The 20,073-nt window shown below is 44.9% G+C and overlaps 1 protein-coding gene across 1 annotated transcript in view; it reads right to left on the bottom strand.

Moving 5' to 3' along the window:
- LOC126354018 (ATP-dependent translocase ABCB1-like) overlaps positions 1-20,073 on the bottom strand; it is a 242,263-nt gene that overhangs the window by 86,997 nt on the left and 135,193 nt on the right. Inside the window, exon 14 of the mRNA XM_050003341.1 lies at positions 4,167-4,423. Coding sequence (XP_049859298.1) covers positions 4,167-4,423 — 257 coding nt within the window. The remainder of the gene's footprint in view (positions 1-4,166; positions 4,424-20,073) is intronic.

Genomic DNA, 20,073 nt, shown 5'->3' with positions numbered 1-20,073 from the left:
ACATCCATGCCCGAGGCATGATTCGAACCTGCGACTGTAGCGGTCACGCGGTTCCAGACTGAGGCGCCTAGAACCTCTCGGCCACACCGGCCGGCAGATTTTGTCGTACCGTTGGGACCAGATGTCAGATGTTTGATGGTTATTTTTAGTCTGTCTTCCCAGAGTTTTGGAACCATAGCAAACGCTTCCATACGAGTCTTAGCGATGACGCGCTGATGATATATGATCCGTGTTTGACCCCTTTCACTGCGCAAGAGCATCGAATCCATCGAAGCCTGATCAAAGTAGCATCCTCCACAAACTGTTTTATGATATTTGGCGGAGAGTACCTTTAGTGACACTATAATTTCATCCCTACGCTGTTACATTTACAAATGGTGCGTGGGAAGATAAACGCCGGTCGATAAACCTTCGAATGAGCTGTGATTTCATCGCTTTTCTCGTTCCTCGTTTCGCGCTAGAGAGAACGCAATTAATGCCCAATTTATTGAATTTAAATTTGAAGTTTCTCGGAATTTTCGTAGCAACATTCTCCGTCAGCTCGCTTGTAGCATCTACCAAAGGAATTTGTTGAGCTGCCCCGTAAGGCTCTCACGCCAACTAAACTGCTATTCGTTGGATTTTATCTATCTCTTCTATTACTCCGACCTTGTTGAGGGACTCAGAGAGATGAGGACTACTCACGAATCTGTCTTACAAATGTTTAGTAAATCACTTCTTTCGTGGATGAATTGCATTTCTCTAAGATTCTTCCGGGGAATCTCAGCCTGACATCTGATTTTCCTACAACCTCTTCCTCCCATCTCAGGTCGCTGCTGACAGTTTCTCATAGTAATTGCACGGTTGATTTTATTTCCAGTGCTTTATCACCAAAAGCGTTGAAAGGTGACCGTTTTAGCCTCCTTTCTTGTAATTGTCATTTGTAACACCTAATTTCAGTGCTGGGAGATGGATTGCATAAGGACTCAATTTTATTGATTATTATTTTTGTGTTTCACATATGCCACATTTTTAGCCTTTTCCGTAATCACTAGCATAAACAGCTCTGCATTGTATGGGTGTGTGGGTAATCGGATGTGCATACGCAACAGTAGTGATCAAGGTGGTTATTCTTACATCTCTTTTTGGGAACTTTCCCTAGAGTCTTGTTCAAACATAGCTTGTGGCCTGACGTAGCCTAGAGCAACGGACATTCCGTCATTTTTTACTAACGTTTGCCATTGGTCAAGCAAGCAAACATGTGAAGTAGTGGAAATTTTCCATCGAAGACTTCAAAATTTTGTATGGTAAACTGGCTTGACTCCAAAACGATGACCTGCGCCTTTTTATCGTACTTCCGATTGGACCAAAGCCTGGTGCGTTGTTGGCGGTTTTTGCGACTGGTCTGTCACCACCGACTGTAGAGATGCGCCGGAAACGTGGGACTAGCAAGGGGAGCTAGAGCGTTTTGTTTATGGTGACGGCGTGGGGAATGGATCGTGCTCTTCGGACCAACTTCAGTACAGGTTTCAATTTTGGTCTGGATCCCTTAAACAGTTCATGTTTTGATGAAGGCAACCAGTGCACTTACTTAAATTAGCAATCAAGATAATAAATGGTCTTTGATATCGCGTGAAGCGCATGTTTACTTAAATTCGTTGTTCATCTCTGCATCAGTTGATCATCCTAATTATCGATAACGGCTTTTCTTGATCAGAGGAACGAGTAACTGGATATATATACAAACTTCCATGTGCTGAATTTTAGCATTCCTAGTATACTAAACGGAAATCCCCATCACAAACTTCTGGAACTTAAAGAGGGCAATGAGTAGACAATATACTGATTAGGAACCCCCAACCGGAAACGTATCGTTTCTCTTCTACGACAGTTTCAGTCCAGATGTGTAACTTGTCCACTTGTGCTTGAGAAATTAAGTTAGGCGTCACGCAGGACAATTATTAGGTAGCAACGATCATGAGGAAACAAGGAAAGAACAGAATCAAACTGCTGTATAAGGATGATAAGAATTAGGTGGACCGATAGGGTAAAAAATACGAGTAAAGGAATATGTGGAAACATTGAGAAGTAGATGGATGAGACTTAAACCACAGTTTAAGAGGTCAGCGAATAACTTCCATAGTACTAGAGAGAGATACACAGGGTAAAAGTTATCGTTGAAGACAGAGTTATACAACCAACAAATAATTGACGAGATGGGTACAAATCAAGAAACAAGGAACGTGCTGAGTTCTCTGCTAGATAGTCCTGAACACAGTGAAACACCTGCTCAGACAAATGGTTAACATCAATAGGTGCTACGGGCGAAACCCACAGCTGTTGTTTATCTTGAGACCACGCTGTTGTTTCATACATAATTTCCACATATTTGCAGCACAGCTTACGGGCGGGAATACTTAATGATAACTCAAAATTTCTCTTTCCTTTTTGCACTTTTCCTAATTATTCGTAAGGACGCTAGGGAAAGTTACAAAACTCTCTCTTCAATCATTACGGCGCGGAAACGTAGTAACAAATATGTCTGAAAAGGCCGTGTCTAAAAAAATGGTTCAAATGGCTCTGAGCACTATGCGACTTAACGTCTGAGGTCATCAGTCGCCTAGAATTTAGAACTAATTAAACTTAACTAACCTAAGGACATCACACACATCCATGCCCGAGGCAGGATTCAAACCTGCGACCGTAGCGGTCGCTCGGTTCCAGACTGTAGCGCTTAGAACCGCACGGCCATTCCTGCCGGCCCGTGTCTAGAAACGCGATTTTGAGGGGTGAAGGGTGTTTTGGTGTACGGTTCCTGTTTGACCTGGGAACATCGGGTGAAAAGTTTATGGTTTAGCCCGGACCAGGAGCCATTTTACACCCATTCGAACATCTGTCTTGCTGTACCTACTTGCAGTATATTAAGGAAGACTAACCGGTACTGGGGCTCAGGAAAATTGCACGAATCGGTTAATTTCTTTAGCAGGGGACTGATGAAATTAATGCCCAGCTTACAGCATTTGTGTTGTACCGTTCGGAATTTTTGGACAAAAATAGAAACCCCTAAATAACTTGATTGGAGCGAGACTTATGGTTCAAATTTGATCCACTGGTGTATCGTACCTTGGTCTAAGATCTTGCTTAGTTCGCATTTTACTTGCAAAAACATGTTTCTTGTGAGGTTTTCTTGCACGCGCCACTAGCAGGTTTCGAAAAAATCGGTTAAATTTTGTAGGAAATACATGTAATTAATGGTCGCCCTGTTGTTTTGTGTGGAAGTTTTATCCCTTGCCACGATATAAGCAACATCGTTCGAAAGGCAATTAAAAACCGTATACCGGATCAGCCATTGTCCGAGTCAACAAAAATCTACATCGGTTGCCAAGCTATCCGTGGCCTAATGTCAAAATTATAGTAAAGTAAAAGTTAGGAATCGCAATGAAAAATGCGTCTACCGTAGCACAAAAACAGGCGAACATGTCGCTGGCAAGTGTGGCCGAGCGGTTCTAGGCGCTTCAGTCTGGAGCCGCGCGACCGCTACGGTCGCAGGTTCGAATCCTTCCTCGGGCATGGATGTGTGTGATGTCCTCAGGTTAGTTAGGTTTAAGTAGTTCTAAGTTCTAGGGGACTGGTGACCTCAGAAGTTAAGTCCCATAGTATTCAGAGCCGTCCTAGTCAGCGTTAGGGATGTAAAAGAAGGCAAGTAGTTTTTCGACTTATCTGGCAACTTCAAAAATGTTTATCCACCCCATGTTATATGTATGATGAGGGATGTGAGAGAAAAAAAACAAATACATGCGCTTCTAGAGCGTGGAAGGCATCTACAAGAGGAAGAATACGAGGGTCGGAGTACATCTATAATATGTACTATCCCAGAGTGTGGATGCATGGATCCTACACTTTAACGACACGTTGTGACATACTGCACGACATATGACATGAGAAATGCCATCGTGTTACCTTACTTGACACATTATATTACGTAACATGGGCACTAATACTAGCAAGTAAAAGAGTGCGAGTCTATGCCTTGTATATCACTAACTCTGCCCAGGACGCTTTCACCTCTGTTGTGCTACGAAAGGAGTGTTTTTCTATCTGCCATTAGAATACAGTGCCTTTGTTGCACGCAATCTGTACCAACGGACAACTGAAGTACTACAGGCCAGTGGAGCGGTGTTAGTTACCCCAATGACGTCTGCGAAGACGACGCTGGCGGCGGAACTGGCGAAGCCCCGGAGGATGGTGCAGACCGTGTTGGCGAGCGCCAGCGGCCACTCCGGGGCGTTGAGCCGCAGCACGTCCCTCAGGCCGACTTGCGCCACCGGCTCCTCCTCGTCGGACGTGTCCTCGTCGGCCGCGCAGGCCTTCGCCTCCCGGTCGTGCTCCTCAGAGGGTGCTTCACCCCGATCGCTCACCACACGCTCCAATGCAGGGCGGTCGCCTACGGTAACAAGAGAGCGCCTGAGATCGACAACAGTAGCACTGTTACACTTGTCTACATAACATTTCACCCAAATGTTGCAGCAACATAAGGCACGGCGAGTTTTGTGGTCTAAAAGGTGCCCTGCAAGGTTCTCTTGACGCAATTTGTAACGGGTAGTTATAATTACCCCCACGGAAACATTAGACGAGTGAGAGGAGGTTTCGTCTTCTAAGAGTTTCGTACAAATTTAATTATCTATATATAGATAGTTCCACAGAGGCAAGGATAAGCCACTACAAGACAACGGTGAGGAATGCAGTATTAGATGCTGCTGAGACGATAACACTAGGTAGAAATGGGGCAGTACAACTAGAGGGGGAAATCAGACTCAAAAGGGCAAGGTTTGCTGGACATGTAGTTAGGATGAGTATGGACAGAATGACAAACAGAGTGTGGTTCAAGTGGCTCTGAGCACTATGGGACTGGCTGAGATCATCAGTCCCCTAGAACTTAGAACTACTTAAACCTAACTAATCTAAAGACATCATACACACATCCATGCTCGAGACAGGATTCGAACCTGCGACCGTAGTGGTCGCGCGGTTCCAAACTGAAGCGCCTAGAACCGCTCGGCCAACCCGGCCGGCGAAGAGAGTGTGAGTAACAACAGGGAAGACAAGGGGAAAGACAGGAACCAAGTGGGTTGTTGAACTTCGGAAGGACTGGTTGGAGTTGGGGATCAAGGTCGAAGGAAAGGAAAACTAGAGGAACAAATATACACCGAACAATATGCCGGAGATCAATGACAGAGAAGAATACAGGAAAAGATTAGAGTGTCACCAGTGGAGCCGACAGGAGAAACGGACACTGAAGATCTCGGAAGAAGATCGGGAGCGAAGAAGAGAAAGAATGAAGAGGTTCTGCGAAAAGAAGAGGAAAATGCAGTCCACTAAGGCGCTGCCCGTGATCCTACAGAGGCCGTGAAGCAAGAAGAAGAAGAAGAAGAAGATAGTTCATACATCCAATGAATCGAGAAGCTCGCCAATTTTTGTCTCTTATTGACATTGATACTTGCAATGTACCGGTCTCACGAAATCGAAGACTTAGGGAATGTTTTAGTCTTACGGTTGAAGTCGAATGACAAATGGAGAAAGAATATTTTTATCGTGTGAGTAATGATTTTCAGATTTTTTCTTTCACTTGTTCTGTGAAACATCATCCTAAAAAAAATAATTAAAAAACCGGACGCACCGAGAAGGTATTACGCAAACGACCCGGAAATCTGTAAATACGGTATAGATCTACGGAGAAACAAATGACTACAATTTCAGAAAAATTGAATCATTTACTCGAGGGAAAGAGCTTCACAAACACACCAAGTCAATAACGCGTAGGTGCAATTCTGGCCCCTATGCAAGAAGTTATTCGGCTTGACATTGATCGACAGAATTGTCATCTTATGGGATAGCGTGCCAAATTCTGTCCAAGTGGCGAGTTAGGTCATCAAAATCTCGAGTTCATTGGAAAGCCCTGCCCATAATGCCGCACACTTCTCAATTTGGGAGAGATCCAACGACCTTGCTGGCGAAGCAAGCATGAAGACAAGCAGTAGAGACTCTTTATGAAGTGTAACAACAGGATGGCTTGCCATGAAGGGCAACAAAACGGGACGTAGAATATCGTCGACGTACCGCTGAGCTGTAAGGGTGCCGCGGATGACAACCAAATGGTTATTGATAAGAAACGAAGTGGCACTCCAGACCATCATTCCTGGTTATCGGGGCGTGAGGAAGATGACAGTCCGGTTGGTATTCCACGGCTGTTTGGTACGTTTCGAGACACGTATTCGCTGGTCATCAGGACCTAGATAGAACCGGGACTCTTCACTGAAGACTACTCCAGTCAGTGGGATTCCCCACCGAAGATGTGTCTGGAGACTCCTTGGACAGCGGCGGCTGCCAGCCTGACTGTCGCCCGCCACAGACACAACAGCCAGGAGTGATGGTCTGGGGTGACATTTCATTTCACAGCACGTTTACAGCTGAGCTGTACGTCGGCGATATCCTACGCCCAGTTTAGGTTGCCCTTCATGGAAAGCTATCTGGGCTTACATTTCATCAAGATAATGCCCATCTGCATAGGGTGAGAGTTTCTATTGGTTGTCTTCATGCTTGCCAAACCCCACTTTGGTCGTCAAGGTAGCCGGATTTCTCCTTAATTGAGAACGTTTCGAGCATTATTGGTAGGAATCTCCAACCAACTCAGTGTTTCGACGATCTAACGCGCTAAGTGAACTGAATTTGGCACGATATCCCTCAGGCTGACATCCAATAAGTCTATCAAACATAGCTAAGCCGAATAACTGCTTGCATAAAGGGCAGAGGTGAACCAACGCGCTATTGACTTGCTCAGATGGCTCAGCTGTTTCTCTTGAATAAGTCATTGAGATTTTGTGAAATTGTAAAGCTTTATGTTTCGGTACATTTACCTCACAATTACCGATTTCCGGCGCATTCACATAATCGATTCGTGGTGCGTCCTTTTTGAGAACTATGTTATTACTTGACGTAATTTTTGATTGCATAGAGTTAGAAGCTTCAATTTTTTTATCCCTCCAAAGGACCGTAGACTTTAGTATGTGACATTCATTTCATATTGATACCCCTACCCGTTCCTGAGAGAAATGGTTGTTAACAGTCGCACAGACAGACAGACGGATAACGAAGTGGTCCTATAGGGGTTCCATTTTTAGCGATTGTGTTACGGAACCCTCAAAAAGTTATGTAATTAATTTTTTGTTTGTTTACCCGTCCATGTCTGTAGCTCTGGTAAACACGGAAGCTCTTGCATCACAGTGGCGTAGCACGTGACGAGGGGAGCCAAAAGACAGTATCTCAGACCCCAGATAAAGTAGAGTATCGTGCGATAAGGCGTCTTTTGGATATGAAATGCAACAACGCTGCAACAGTCCGTAATGAACTGGTAGAAGTGAACAACAATCATGTGCCTTTATGTCAGATAGTCGGTTTTTGGCGCAGATGCTTGTAATGTGGTCGAATAAGTTGGAATGGTGAAAAACGAAATTTCAGACTATGGTTTGTGAATCACCGGTAATCATAAGTGGAAATCAGTGTTCTATCGGTTTCCACAGAACTGCACGGCATTTTGAACAAAGCATCGGCTGCCGCAACTATTCACACATTCAAAATGCACCCCGAAAGAGGCAGCAGCGAAAATTTGACAGCAGTGCCTGGCCTATCAAGATGATTTCTTTAGCTGATGAGTCCCCATGGACGACTTCTGCTTGTATCACCATGACACCGGAGAAAAGGGGCAAATAAAGGAGTGGAAACATGTAGTTTCACCACCGCCAAAATAAGTGAAGAACCAGAAATCATAAGACCAGCTCATGCTGTTATTTGGGTCTGCCATGGCGTGGTGCTGACAGATTATGGGCGTAAGAGGCCAATCGTCACAGTAGCATACCACCGAAATCTCCTGACGACTTAACGGCAGGCTGTCAAGCCGAAAAATTCCGGAAATATGTCAAAGGAACATTTTTCTACACAACAACGCCTCTACTCACTTTGCAAAAAACTCTGTCACAGATGCTTCTTATTCTTCTGGGTATCAAATTTTTACTCGTCTCTTACCCCATACTCACCCTGCATTATTCTGATACGAGGTTTGTGAGAAGAGTAATAATATTTATTTTTTATCTACCAAAAGGTTTTTTTTTCAAGCAACGATATGGCCCCCTTCAAAGCAGTTCAAAAATGTTCAAATGTGTGTGAAATCTTATGGGACTTAACTGCTAAGGTCATCAGTCCCTAAGCTTACACACTACTTAACCTAAATTATCCTAAGGACCAAAACACACACCCATGCCCAAGGGAGGACTCGAGCCTCCGCCGGGACCAGCCGCACAGTCCATGACTGCAGCGCCTTAGACCGCTCGGCTAATCAAAGCAGTTCGTTTCGGCAGCTGTACACCGACATAGTTGTTGTTCCCAGTGTTGGTAGCAGCGCTGAAATACTTCAACTAGTAGGGCCTGTAACATGTCTGTCACATTCTTTTGAATGTTCTCCATAAATCCAAAATGTCGTCCTTTCAAGAAATTTTTAAATTTCGGGGAAAGAAAAAAATCACAAGGACTCAGAGCACGGAATGGGGGGCTGTGGAACAACAGGAATGTCTTTTGAATTCATCGGCCGCTGTGGCCGATCGGTTCTAGGCGCTTCAGTCCGGAACCGTGCTGCTGCTACGGTCACAAGTTCGAATCCAGTCTTGGGCAGTTCTAAGTATAGGGGACTGATGACCTCAGACGTTTAGTCCCATAGTGCTCAGAGCGGTCCGAACCATCTTTGAGATCAAAAATTCCGTGACGGAAGTGTCCATGTGACATGGGGCGTCGTTACGAAGCAGCATCAGCTGGTTTGCAATGTCCAGGCTCACTCTATCGAACTTTTTCAAGGACTTGTCTGACAGTTTGTCCTGGAGGACAAAATTCTTCATGCACGATATCCTTACTGCCAAAAAAGTAAATCAGCATTGTTTTGATCTTTGATTTGCTCAGTCGAACTTTTTTCGGTCAAGGAGATGTCTCACTGTACCATTCGTCAGTTTGACACTTTTTCACAGGATCGTACTAAAAAATCCGGCATTCATCACCTCTGAGCATACGACTGAACCATCAGTGATAATTGGCAATCCCCTCAATAACATCAACTCACACGCTTCTTTGATTGTCCTTCATCTCAGTTCCAAGGTTTATCGTCACGATTTTGGCACAAACCTTCCGCATTTGCAAAACTACGGTCAAAATTTGATCCGCGGTGAAAGTATTTAGCGTGCCACCCATCATATTTATTGTTAAATGTCTCTCTGCTCTCACAAGAGCACGCACACGTTCTACGTTTTCGTCGATTTTTGAAGCTGAAGCGAGTTTCAGCTTCACTCTTGCAAAAAGATTTGTGTCAGCGAGACACCTGTGCTTTTCATGAAAATGTTCCCCATAGGCCTCTTTCAACTTTACAATGGTCACACTCGTGAATTCAAGTATGACGCAAAACTTGAGGGCATAACAATGCTCTAAATTCCTCTGTTTCACTTTCGTAACACACAACAAAAACACAACTTAACTGATGGCGCTCTGAAACTCAGCCTAAGCATCTGGAAGGGATGCACACACTTGTCTACTCAAGTGGAACAACACAACGTTGCCATATTGCCCGCAGCCTCGTGAGTCTCTTTACTTTTCTCCCACGCCTCGTGTAAAATGAAATGAAATGTCGTGTGGCTAGGGCTTCCCGTCGGGTAGACCGTTCGCCTGGTGCAGGTCTTTCGATTTGACGCCACTTCGGCGACCTGCCCGTCGATGGCGCCTCGTGTGAAACCTAACGATATCTTCCTCTCTCCTGGTGTAAATTCTGCAATAAATTTCAGCTAGAAATAGAAAATGCACTGTTCAGGGAGAGACGGAATGGTATAGACTGGAATACATCAAGACCCGATCTAGTCGAAATAAGAATCTGAATTGATGGCGTGCCAAGGAATAAATATAAATTCACATCACAATCTATTATGAGAAGTGGGCTGAAGTTGAGGAAAATCATCAGGAAGAATTAATGTGTAATTAAGCGAGACGCTGAAGTACTGAGAAATGACGATGTGCGCTTGAAGCTCTCTGATACTTTATATCAGTGGCTACCAAGCTGGGAGTATTACCGCCTGAGGGTGGTGACAGGTGACAGGTGAAAAGAACAGGGTTCGATTGTGTTTCAGTAACAAAAAAAAATGTTTTTAAATGTTTGTTACTGTTACAGTATTTCGAAGACTACAACGCAGCTTGTGAAACTAATGTATGAATATCTTCTTCACATAGTCCATCCACTACATACATACACTACGTACTTTGCACCATGCATCTATACAAGCAAAATATATATGATACATGTGGAATATAGCATGAAAATTCCTTCTCTAGTTTATAAGTATTTCCTACAGTAGACCATAAACTGCTTCGTATTTCACTTCGCAACAATAAACAAACTTTTTATATGTGTTCGACATTGTGTCAACAGGCGAGGGGCTACCTGAATTGTTATATTTTTCTGAAATATCAGTTACGCCAAGATCACCTGTAAACATTTTTACTGATTACCTATTTCGACAGGTTTATGCTGCCATCATCGCATCCTGTGACATATTATGATCTTCAGTTAATATCTTACAAGATCCGCTCATGATAGCATAGATGTTTTTCGAAACTGGAAACCAATAAAAAAGATTTATAGGCGATCTTGGCGTACCTGGTATTTCAGAATAATGTAATAAGCAAACTAATTGACAGAAAAACACAACAGTAACTGTGTAATCCCTACTACACTGCTGTACGGCCCCTGAAGTGTTATTATTATTAGTGGCAGTTAGTCAGACTAACGTCTTTCAATTCCTGCCATTTGAGGAGTAAGGAGTTCAGCAATCAAGTGATTCACAAACAGTAAATATCATTCACACAGTTTAACTTGGTTGATATCAATAGGGATCCATGATGAGAGTAAAGCAAGTGTCGCTAGGGAGGGGAATGGTGCAGAGGAAGCGTGCTTTGTAACAACTCTCTTCCCTCATTGTGGAGAGGTAAATTTCTTTTCTCTAGTGGATTTGTAGGTAACACTATGTCACAGTGAAAATTGCTTCATCATCCTATAAACAAGAATTGTTAGAAATAAGCATTACAAATTGCATCATTGATCCATTAGCTTGTGGTCTAAAAAAAACAAACCAATAAAAGCTAAATATCATTTACCTCCAGTATTTTAAAAATAAAAGTGTTTATAGAAAATTCTTTTTCATCGTAAAGTTTAATTAGATACTAATGTTGATAATGGTGGAGAGAGTGAGGGATAAGGAGTACTAGAGACTACGTGACTGCCCTCAGTGGGAATGGTCTCAGAAAAGTTGTGAACTTCTGCTTTAAACCTTGAAGTACTACCACAGTAGGAAGTTGAAGACGTGTGTCTCCATTAAAGGTAATTGTAAAAATTTTACAGACCAAATATTGGTGCACTGGAGGTTACTACAAAGAAACCTCGTGTGACAGAAACAATTTATATATACAGACGTATGGTGTCTGTTCTTTCGGATGTACAGCAGTCTGCGGATAAGATGAGATTTTGGGCTTAACGGGAGACGTGCAGGGTAAACCGTGCACTTGCGCTGACTATTGTGTACCGATGGCGCCGTGGACAGCGCATCTGACTCATAAGCGGGAGACCCGTGTTCGAACAGCGGTCTGACAAATATTTTGAACTTTCCCCGTTGATTTCAATCAACTCCCGATTGCAGCCAATGTCTGTGATTCCTTTCTTTTGTAGGAAAAAGTATACTTAATTGACGAGAGAAAGTAACAGAAAGAGAGGTCAGAAAAAGAAAGAAAGTAACAGAAAGATAGGTCAGGAAAAGAAAGTTCAGGGATCTGTAGCGAAATGGCTGCAACAGAATATGGAGAAGTAGAAAAATAAATGGTTGTCAGAAGGACAGATTTAGCATATAGAAAAGTCAAAACAATTTTAAGTGGAAATCAACACACGGGTGTCATCACTAAAAATGCAAAAGGGTTTATCCCAATTAACTAAGAGGAGGGAGCACATACGTGGAATGGTACATTGAGGGCCTTTACGAGGGAGAGGAATTGCATGACGCGATAGAAGATGAAATGGATACCAGTTAAGAAATCGTAGGTAATATAGTATTAGAGTCACAGTTTGATAGAACTTCGGAAAACATGGAGATGAACAATGCAGAAAGGATAGAAAGCATCCTTATGCAATTTCTAAAAATCTTTGGGTGAAGTGGCAACTAAGCTGTGGTTACAGGTTACTGTGCAGAATCTAGAAAACTGGAGACATACGATCAGACTTTCGGATGAATGTCATCCACACAGTCCCGAATATATCAAATGCACATAAATCAGCTAAACAGCCCAGGCATTCGAGATGCTGACAAGAATAATATACAGAAGGCTGGAAAAAAGGGATATGTTAGATGATGACGTTTGGAGGAAGATAAGGGCATCGTAGAGACGGTATTGGCGCCACGCTTGGTAATGGTTAATGGCTCTTAACGATAATCAAGAAACCTTAGAATTTGATGATCTAGAAAAATCATTCGATAACGTAAAACGGAGAAAATATTTGAAATGTAAGATATTTGAAATCCTGAAAGAAATAGTAATCAGTTATACAACACATAGCAAAAGTCGGTTAACATAGGTTTTAGATCGAATAAGGACCCATATGAGTGAAAGATCAACAAAAAAGTGCTTGTAGTAGAAAGGGCGTAATGCAGGAATGCTGTCTTTCTCCCTTGCCGTTGAACCCGTGCATGGAGGAGGCAGTAACTTACATAAAGGAAAATTTCAGGAGTGGGATTTAAATTCATGATAAATAGATTGTAATAACAAGGTTGTCAAATTATATTACTTTCCTCAGAAAAATTGAAGAAGATTCGTAGGACTTGAGTAATGGATGAATTCACAAATAAGCACAGAATGTGGACGCACTGTAGCCAAAGAAACACGGAAGTAATGGGAATAGTAAAAATAAGATTGGCGACAAAGGTAACATCGCAGTTGTGGACCATGAATTAGAAGATGTGAAGGAATTCTGTTGCACTGGTAGCAAAATAAAGTACGTCGAAAGAAGGAAGGACGGTTAGGAAGCAGGCTAACACAGGCAAAGAGGAATTCTTCACTAAAACAACAATAAACATAATACACTCCTGGAAATTGAAATAAGAACACCGTGAATTCATTTTCCCAGGAAGGGGAAACTTTATTGACACATTCCTGGGGTCAGATACATCACATGATCACACTGACAGAACCACAGGCACATAGACACAGGCAACAGAGCATGCACAATGTCGGCACTAGTACAGTGTATATCCACCTTTCGCAGCAATGCAGGCTGCTATTCTCCCATGGAGACGATCGTAGAGATGTAGAGATACTGGATGCAGTCCTGTGGAACGGCTTGCCATGCCATTTTCACCTGGCGCCTCAGTTGGACCAGCGTTCGTGCTGGACGTGCAGACCGCGTGAGACGACACTTCATCCAGTCCCAAACATGCTCAATGGGGGACAGATCCGGAGATCTTGCTGGCCAGGGTAGTTGACTTACACCTTCTAGAGCACGTTGGGTGGCACGGGATACATGCATTGTCCTGTTGGAACAGCAAGTTCCCTTGCCGGTCTAGGAATGGTAGAACGATGGGTTCGATGACGGTTTGGATGTACCGTGCACTATTCAGTGTCCCTTCGACGATCACCAGAGGTGTACGGCCAGTGTAGGAGATCGCTCCCCACACCATGATGCCGGGTGTTGGCCCTGTGTGCCTCGGTCGTATGCAGTCCTGATTGTGGCGCTCACCTGCACGGCGCCAAACACGCATACGACCATCATTGGCACCAAGGCAGAAGCGACTCACATCGCTGAAGACGACACGTCTCCATTCGTCCCTCCATTCACGCCTGTTGCGACACCACTGGAGGTGGGCTGCACGATGTTGGGGCGTGAGCGGAAGACGGCCTAACGGTGTGCGGGACCGTAGCCCAGCTTCATGGAGTCGGTTGCGAATGGTCCTCGCCGATACCCCAGGAGCAACAGTGTCCCTAATTTGCTGGGAAGTGGCGGTGCGGTCCCCTACGGCACTGCGTAGGATCCTACGGTCTTGGCTTGCATCCGTGCGTCGCTGCGGTCCGGTCCCAGGTCGACGGGCACGTGCACCTTCCGCCGACCACTGGCGACAACATCGATGTACTGTGGAGACCTCACGCCCCACTGGTTGAGCAATTCGGCGGTACGTCCACCCGGCCTCCCGCATGCCCACTATACGCCCTCGCTCAAAGTCCGTCAACTGCACATACGGTTCACGTCCACGCTGTCGCGGCATGCTACCAGTGTTAAAGACCGCGATGGAGCTCCGTATGCCACGGCAAACTGGCTGACACTGACGGCGGCGGTGCACAAATGCTGCGCAGCTAGCGCCATTCGACGGCCAACACCGCGGTTCCTGGTGTGTCCGCTGTGCCGTGCGTGTGATCATTGCTTGTACAGCCCTCTCGCAGTGTCCGGAGCAAGTATGGTGGGTCTGACACACCGGTGTCAAGGTGTTCTTCTTTCCATTTCGAGGAGTGTATTAATTTGAGGAAGAAATTTTGAGAATGTACGTGTGTTGTACAGCACTACGTGAAATTGAAACGTCTGTGTGAAAAAAAAACTGGAAAGGAATGTAATCGAAGAATTGGGGACATAGCGGTACACAAACATGCTGAAAACTAAGTGGACTGTTAAGATAAGAAACGACGAAGCCCTTCAGTGAAACAGTGGGCAAAGGAATACGTAGAAATCACTGACTAGAAGGGAGGAAAAAACTAAGTGTAGCGGGTGAGAACGGTATGGGAAGACGGTAATTGGAACGTATGCAACGGGTAATGGAGGACATTACCTGTAAATGTTCGTGATGAAGAGATTGGCACAGAGAGGAAATCCTGTTGATCTGTATCAAATTGGACAGAAGACTATATACACTAAATCACTAAGATGAAAAAATGAAACCTACTCGTTCAGTTGCGACCTTACTTGTTTCTTAAGGCTGGAGTTGCGACCATAATTTCGGCTGGATCCCATAATAATACAGATGTTAGCTCTTATTACCAGATGGTTTTACAAATCTCTTCCGGAAAATGGTTTCTTATAAAACAACACGGTCAGTTTCCGTCTCCTTCTTCGTCCAGATCGAAGTAGTGGTCTATTTCTCTTGAGCTTCACGTCAACGGGACGTCAAAAGCCCCATTCTTCCTCGCTCCTTCCTTCTTCCTTGCTGATTAAGAAGTTCCAAAAGTTTTCATTTTACATGTTTTACAAAATTTACATGCATCTTAGGGTCACTGTCCTAGGGAAAATAGTCGAACCCGTATGATTACACGAAGCGTGCACTTGTTATTCGTTGGTAAGGAATGGCAAGTGCCGCTTGTGGTGTCACCGCCTGACACCACACTTGTTAGGTGGTAGCCTTTAAACGGCCGCGGTCCGGTAGTATACGTCGGACCCGCGTGTCGCCACTATCAGTGATTGCAGACCGAGCGCCGCCACAAGGCAGGTCTAGAGAGACATGGAAATTCATGTAGTTCATTCCACTCCGCGCAGTGCCACTCCCTCTAACACTGACTGTGTTCGTCCCAAAAATAGTGTGCGTCGACATCGCCGGAACTCCCGTCAAGTCGCAAGTGATTATGTACCAGTGTCATTTCACGTTGCACGAGACAGTCGCTCTTGTCGTCAGCAGGACAATAAACTTTTTGTAGACTTGGACATTAACGCCAAAGTGATACCATTCCAGCTCGATACCGGGGCTGCAGTTTCACTGATCAATCAAGACACTTACAAACTGCTGCCGCAAATGTTAAGTTAACTAGCTATTCAGGTCAAGAGATCACTTTGTTAGGGCAGTGCAGCCTTCTTGCAACATACAAAGGACCAACAAAACTTGTGTTATTTTACGTCCTTCGTTCTTCTTCTGCAGTGACCTTCTTTGGTTTCGATTTATTTCAGTTGTTTAACTTGTCTATGGTAAACAGGTCCTATCAGTGAACCAGACTGTGCCTTCAGACAGTGTTTCTAGTCTATGTGACGAATCTGCACACATTTTCTCACCGGGCCTCGGTTGCGCTAAGAACTATAAAGCACATATGGAACTGAAAGTAAACGTGCAACCGAAATTTTTCAGAGCGCGCAATGTTCCCCACGCATTGCGTGATGAGGTCGCAAAAACATTACACGATTTGGAATCACAAGGTGTAATTGAACGTGTGCAGGCTTCTCTCTGGGCATCACCCTTAGCAATTTTGCCCAAACCTTCCGGAAAGTTGAGAATTTGTGTGGACTTCAAGACAACAGTGAATCCACAACTAGTTATTGCAACTTTTCCTTTACCCCGCCCGGAAGATCTTTTTGACAAACTGTGCCCGGGTAAATATTTTTCGAAGTTGGACCTCGCAGATGCGTACTTGCAAATACCGGTGGACAAAGAATCCTAGCGCGTTTTGATGGTTAACACGCATCTTGGGTTGTATCAATTCAAACGACTGCCATTCGGGTGTGCATCCGCCCCTGCATTGTTTCAGCAATATCTACAAACCGTTTGTGCGTCGGTCCCTACTGCAGCAAACTATCTGGACGATATTGTGATCTCCGGAAAGACGGAAGAAGAACATTTAGCCAATCTCAGAACATTATTTCAGGTCTCGCGACATAATGGTCGCTTACGCCGTAAGGGTGTTCCGTTCGTCTGGACGCGCCGCCGATCGCTTCCCGTGACCCATTGTCATCCGACATGGAACTCTTGCCCGCTCCGGACCATATGTCGTCTTCACCCATTGGGTGCCCCGGCCCGATGGAGGTCGACCCTTCGGCCCCTCCTCTCTATCTACAGGCACATACACCGCATGTTGGCGTGCACCCTGGAGCAGGTTTTCAGGCGTTTCCTAGCTCCCCGCGGTCCGAATGCCAGGGTGCGGGTGGCACAGCCTCGCCTGTTGTTAGGCTCCCCACCTCGTCGCATACGCCAACATGGGGTCCTCCCCACGGCGGGCGGAAGCCTTATGCCACAACCGTACGCCGATGTGCGGGGCAGGAATGTGGTGTCACCGCCAGACACCACACTTGTTAGGTGGTAGCCTTTAAATCGGCTGCGGTCCGGTAGTATACGTCGGACCCGCGTGTCGCCACTATCAGTGATTGCAGACCGAGCGCCGCCACACGGCAGGTCTAGAGAGACTTCCTAGCACTCGCCCCAGTTGTACAGCTGACTTTGCTAGCGTTGGTTCACTGCCTACCTACGTTCTAGTTTAGCATAGCCTTCAGCTACGTCATTTGCTACGACCTAGCAAGGCGCCATTATCAGTTACTATTGATATAGTGAACTATGTACCGTCAAAACCGACGTTCATCATTAATGAATTAAAGTTTATTCCGCCAGCTACGTCCGTTTTTCTAAATTCTGATTTCCTTGTCCTGTTCCAGACCTCACGCCAGCCTGCGTGAGGTAAATCGCGTGCCTTTCGGCCTCCTCTAGTAACACGGTGTTGGCTCTCCTGGCAACCACAACACCGCTATTGGTTGGAGTCGACGAACTTCATCGTTAATTATTGGACTTCGCAATCAGTGATCTTGCGAAACTATGCCCACCCTGTTTCTTCATGAGACCCATAGCGCTGTGGACATGAGCCTTCAGTACTGAGCGGTGTTCCTTGTCTTCAGGAAAACATTTGAGACAGTTCCACACTGCCGTTTAGTGAAAAAATACAAGCTTACCGAGTTTCAGACCAACTTTGCTGCTGGACAAAATACTTCCTTGCAGGGAGAACTCAACACGTCGCCATGAAGGGAACAAAATCGGTATATGTAAAGGTAATTTCGGGAGTACCATAAGGAAATGTAATAGGACTGTTACTATTTACAACAAATGTACACTTTGTGATCAAAAGTACCTGGACACCTGGCTGAAAATGACTTACAAGTTCGTAGCACCCTCCATCGGTGATTCTGGAATACAATGTGACGTTGGCCCTGCCTTAGCCTTGATGAAAGTTTCCACTCTCGCAGGCATTCTTTCAATCAGGTGCCGGAAGATTTCTTGGGGAATGGCAGCCCATTCTTCACGGAGTGCTGCACTGAGGAGAGGTATAGTTGTCGGTCGGTGAGGCCTAGTACGAAACCGCCGCTCCAAAACATCCCAAAGGTGTTCTACAGGATTCAGGTCAGGAATTTGTGCAGGCCAGTCCATTACAGGGTTGTTATTTTCTTGTAACCATTCCACCACAGGCCGTGCATTATGAACTGTTGTTCGATCGTGTTGAAAGATGCAATCGCCATCCCCGAATTGCTCTTCACGCAAAACAACAAAAAGTGCAAGCCCCCTCCATGAAAAACGTGACCACGCCATAACACCACCGCCTCAGAATTTTATTGTGTGCACTACACACGTCGGCAGACGACGTTCACGGGGCATTCGCCATACCCACCCCCTGCCATCGGATCGCCACATTGTGCACCGTGATTCGTTACTACACACAACGTTTTTCCACTGCTCAATCGTCCAATGTTTACGCTCCTTACACAAAGCGAGGTTTCGCTTGGCATTTACCGGCGTGATGTGTGGCTTACGAACAGCTACTCAACCATGAAATCCAAGTTTCCTCACCTCCCGCCTAACTGTCATGGTACTTGCAGTGGATCCTGATGCAATTCGGAGTTCCTGTGTGATGGTCTGGATAGATGTCTGCCTATTACACATTACGACCCTCTTCAACTGTCGCACGCTTTTGTGCTGTACGTGTCCCTTCACTTTTCCACTTCACTGTCATACAGGAAACAATGGACCTAGGTATGTTTAAGAGTGTGTATAGACGTATGAAACTAGTAACTAGTAACACTGACCACATTCGAAGTACGTGAGTCCCGCGGAGCGCCCCATTCTGCTCTCTCACGATGTCTAATGACTACTGAGGTCATTGATATGGAGTACCTGACAATAGGTGGCAGAACAATGCACCTAATATGAAAAACGTTTTTTTTTTTTTGGGGGGGGGGGTGTCCGGATACTTTTGATAATATAGTGTATATGAACTAGTGAATAACGGCGGAAGGTCCATAAAGCTGTTCACAGAGGATGTGGTTGACTATAAGGAGATAGCAACGTCGGAAGACTTACAGAGGGTTGATGAATGGTGGCGCGGTTGGCATTTGACTTCTAGCGTAAACGTACGTTTGCGCAAAAATGGGAGAAGAAATCCACCATTGTTCCATTACACTATTGGTGTCAAGTCGATGATAACAGTAACTATCTTAAAATATTTAGGAATAACCATCCGGAGCGGCCATAAATGGAATGAAAAAATAAAACAAACAGTAAGTGAAGGAGATGGTAGACATATTGATAGGAAACGAAGTGGCTTACGAGAAGCTTGTTCGACCGATTCTAGAGTATGGGTCACCACTCTACGACCCTTGACATGTTGAATTAATAGAAGAGATAGACAAGATCCAACGAAGAGCTGCGCGTATTGTTACGGGATTGTGAGTCAGCGAGAAAGCATTACAGAGATGCTCAACAAACTCCAGTGGCAGACGTTACAAGAGAGGCAATATGCATCACGGGGATGTTTACTATTGAAATTCCGAGACATTTCGTCCTAAGAAGGGTTGGTCATCATTACTCCCTCCCGAATACGTCTCCCGAAATGACCGCAAGAGATAATTCCAGACATTAGAGCTAATACGGAGAGTCACCGACAGTCATTCTTCCCAGGCGCCGTTCGCGAATGGAACATGGATGCAGGTATCAGTTAGTGATACGAGCAGTACCCTTTCACATATACCCTCAGACGGCTTTTGGAATATAAATGTAGATGCAGACTTAGATACAGATTTGGCATGATCTCATCATGTCACCTCTTGATAAACTTATCTGGCCAAGATACTGCTTTTCTTCATCCCAGTGTGCACTCGCTTTTTTCATGTAGACAGTACTAGTGATTTTATATTTTCTTATAACGAGGTATAAGATTTTTCCACTTGCGCTCAAAGCCATCTCTTCTATTTGG

The sequence above is a fragment of the Schistocerca gregaria genome, chromosome 3 (genome assembly GCF_023897955.1).
Source record: "Schistocerca gregaria isolate iqSchGreg1 chromosome 3, iqSchGreg1.2, whole genome shotgun sequence".
Classification (NCBI taxonomy): Eukaryota; Metazoa; Arthropoda; class Insecta; order Orthoptera; family Acrididae; genus Schistocerca; species Schistocerca gregaria.
Note: the sequence above shows the minus strand (reverse complement) of the source record. Positions and strands in the feature narration are given on the sequence as shown.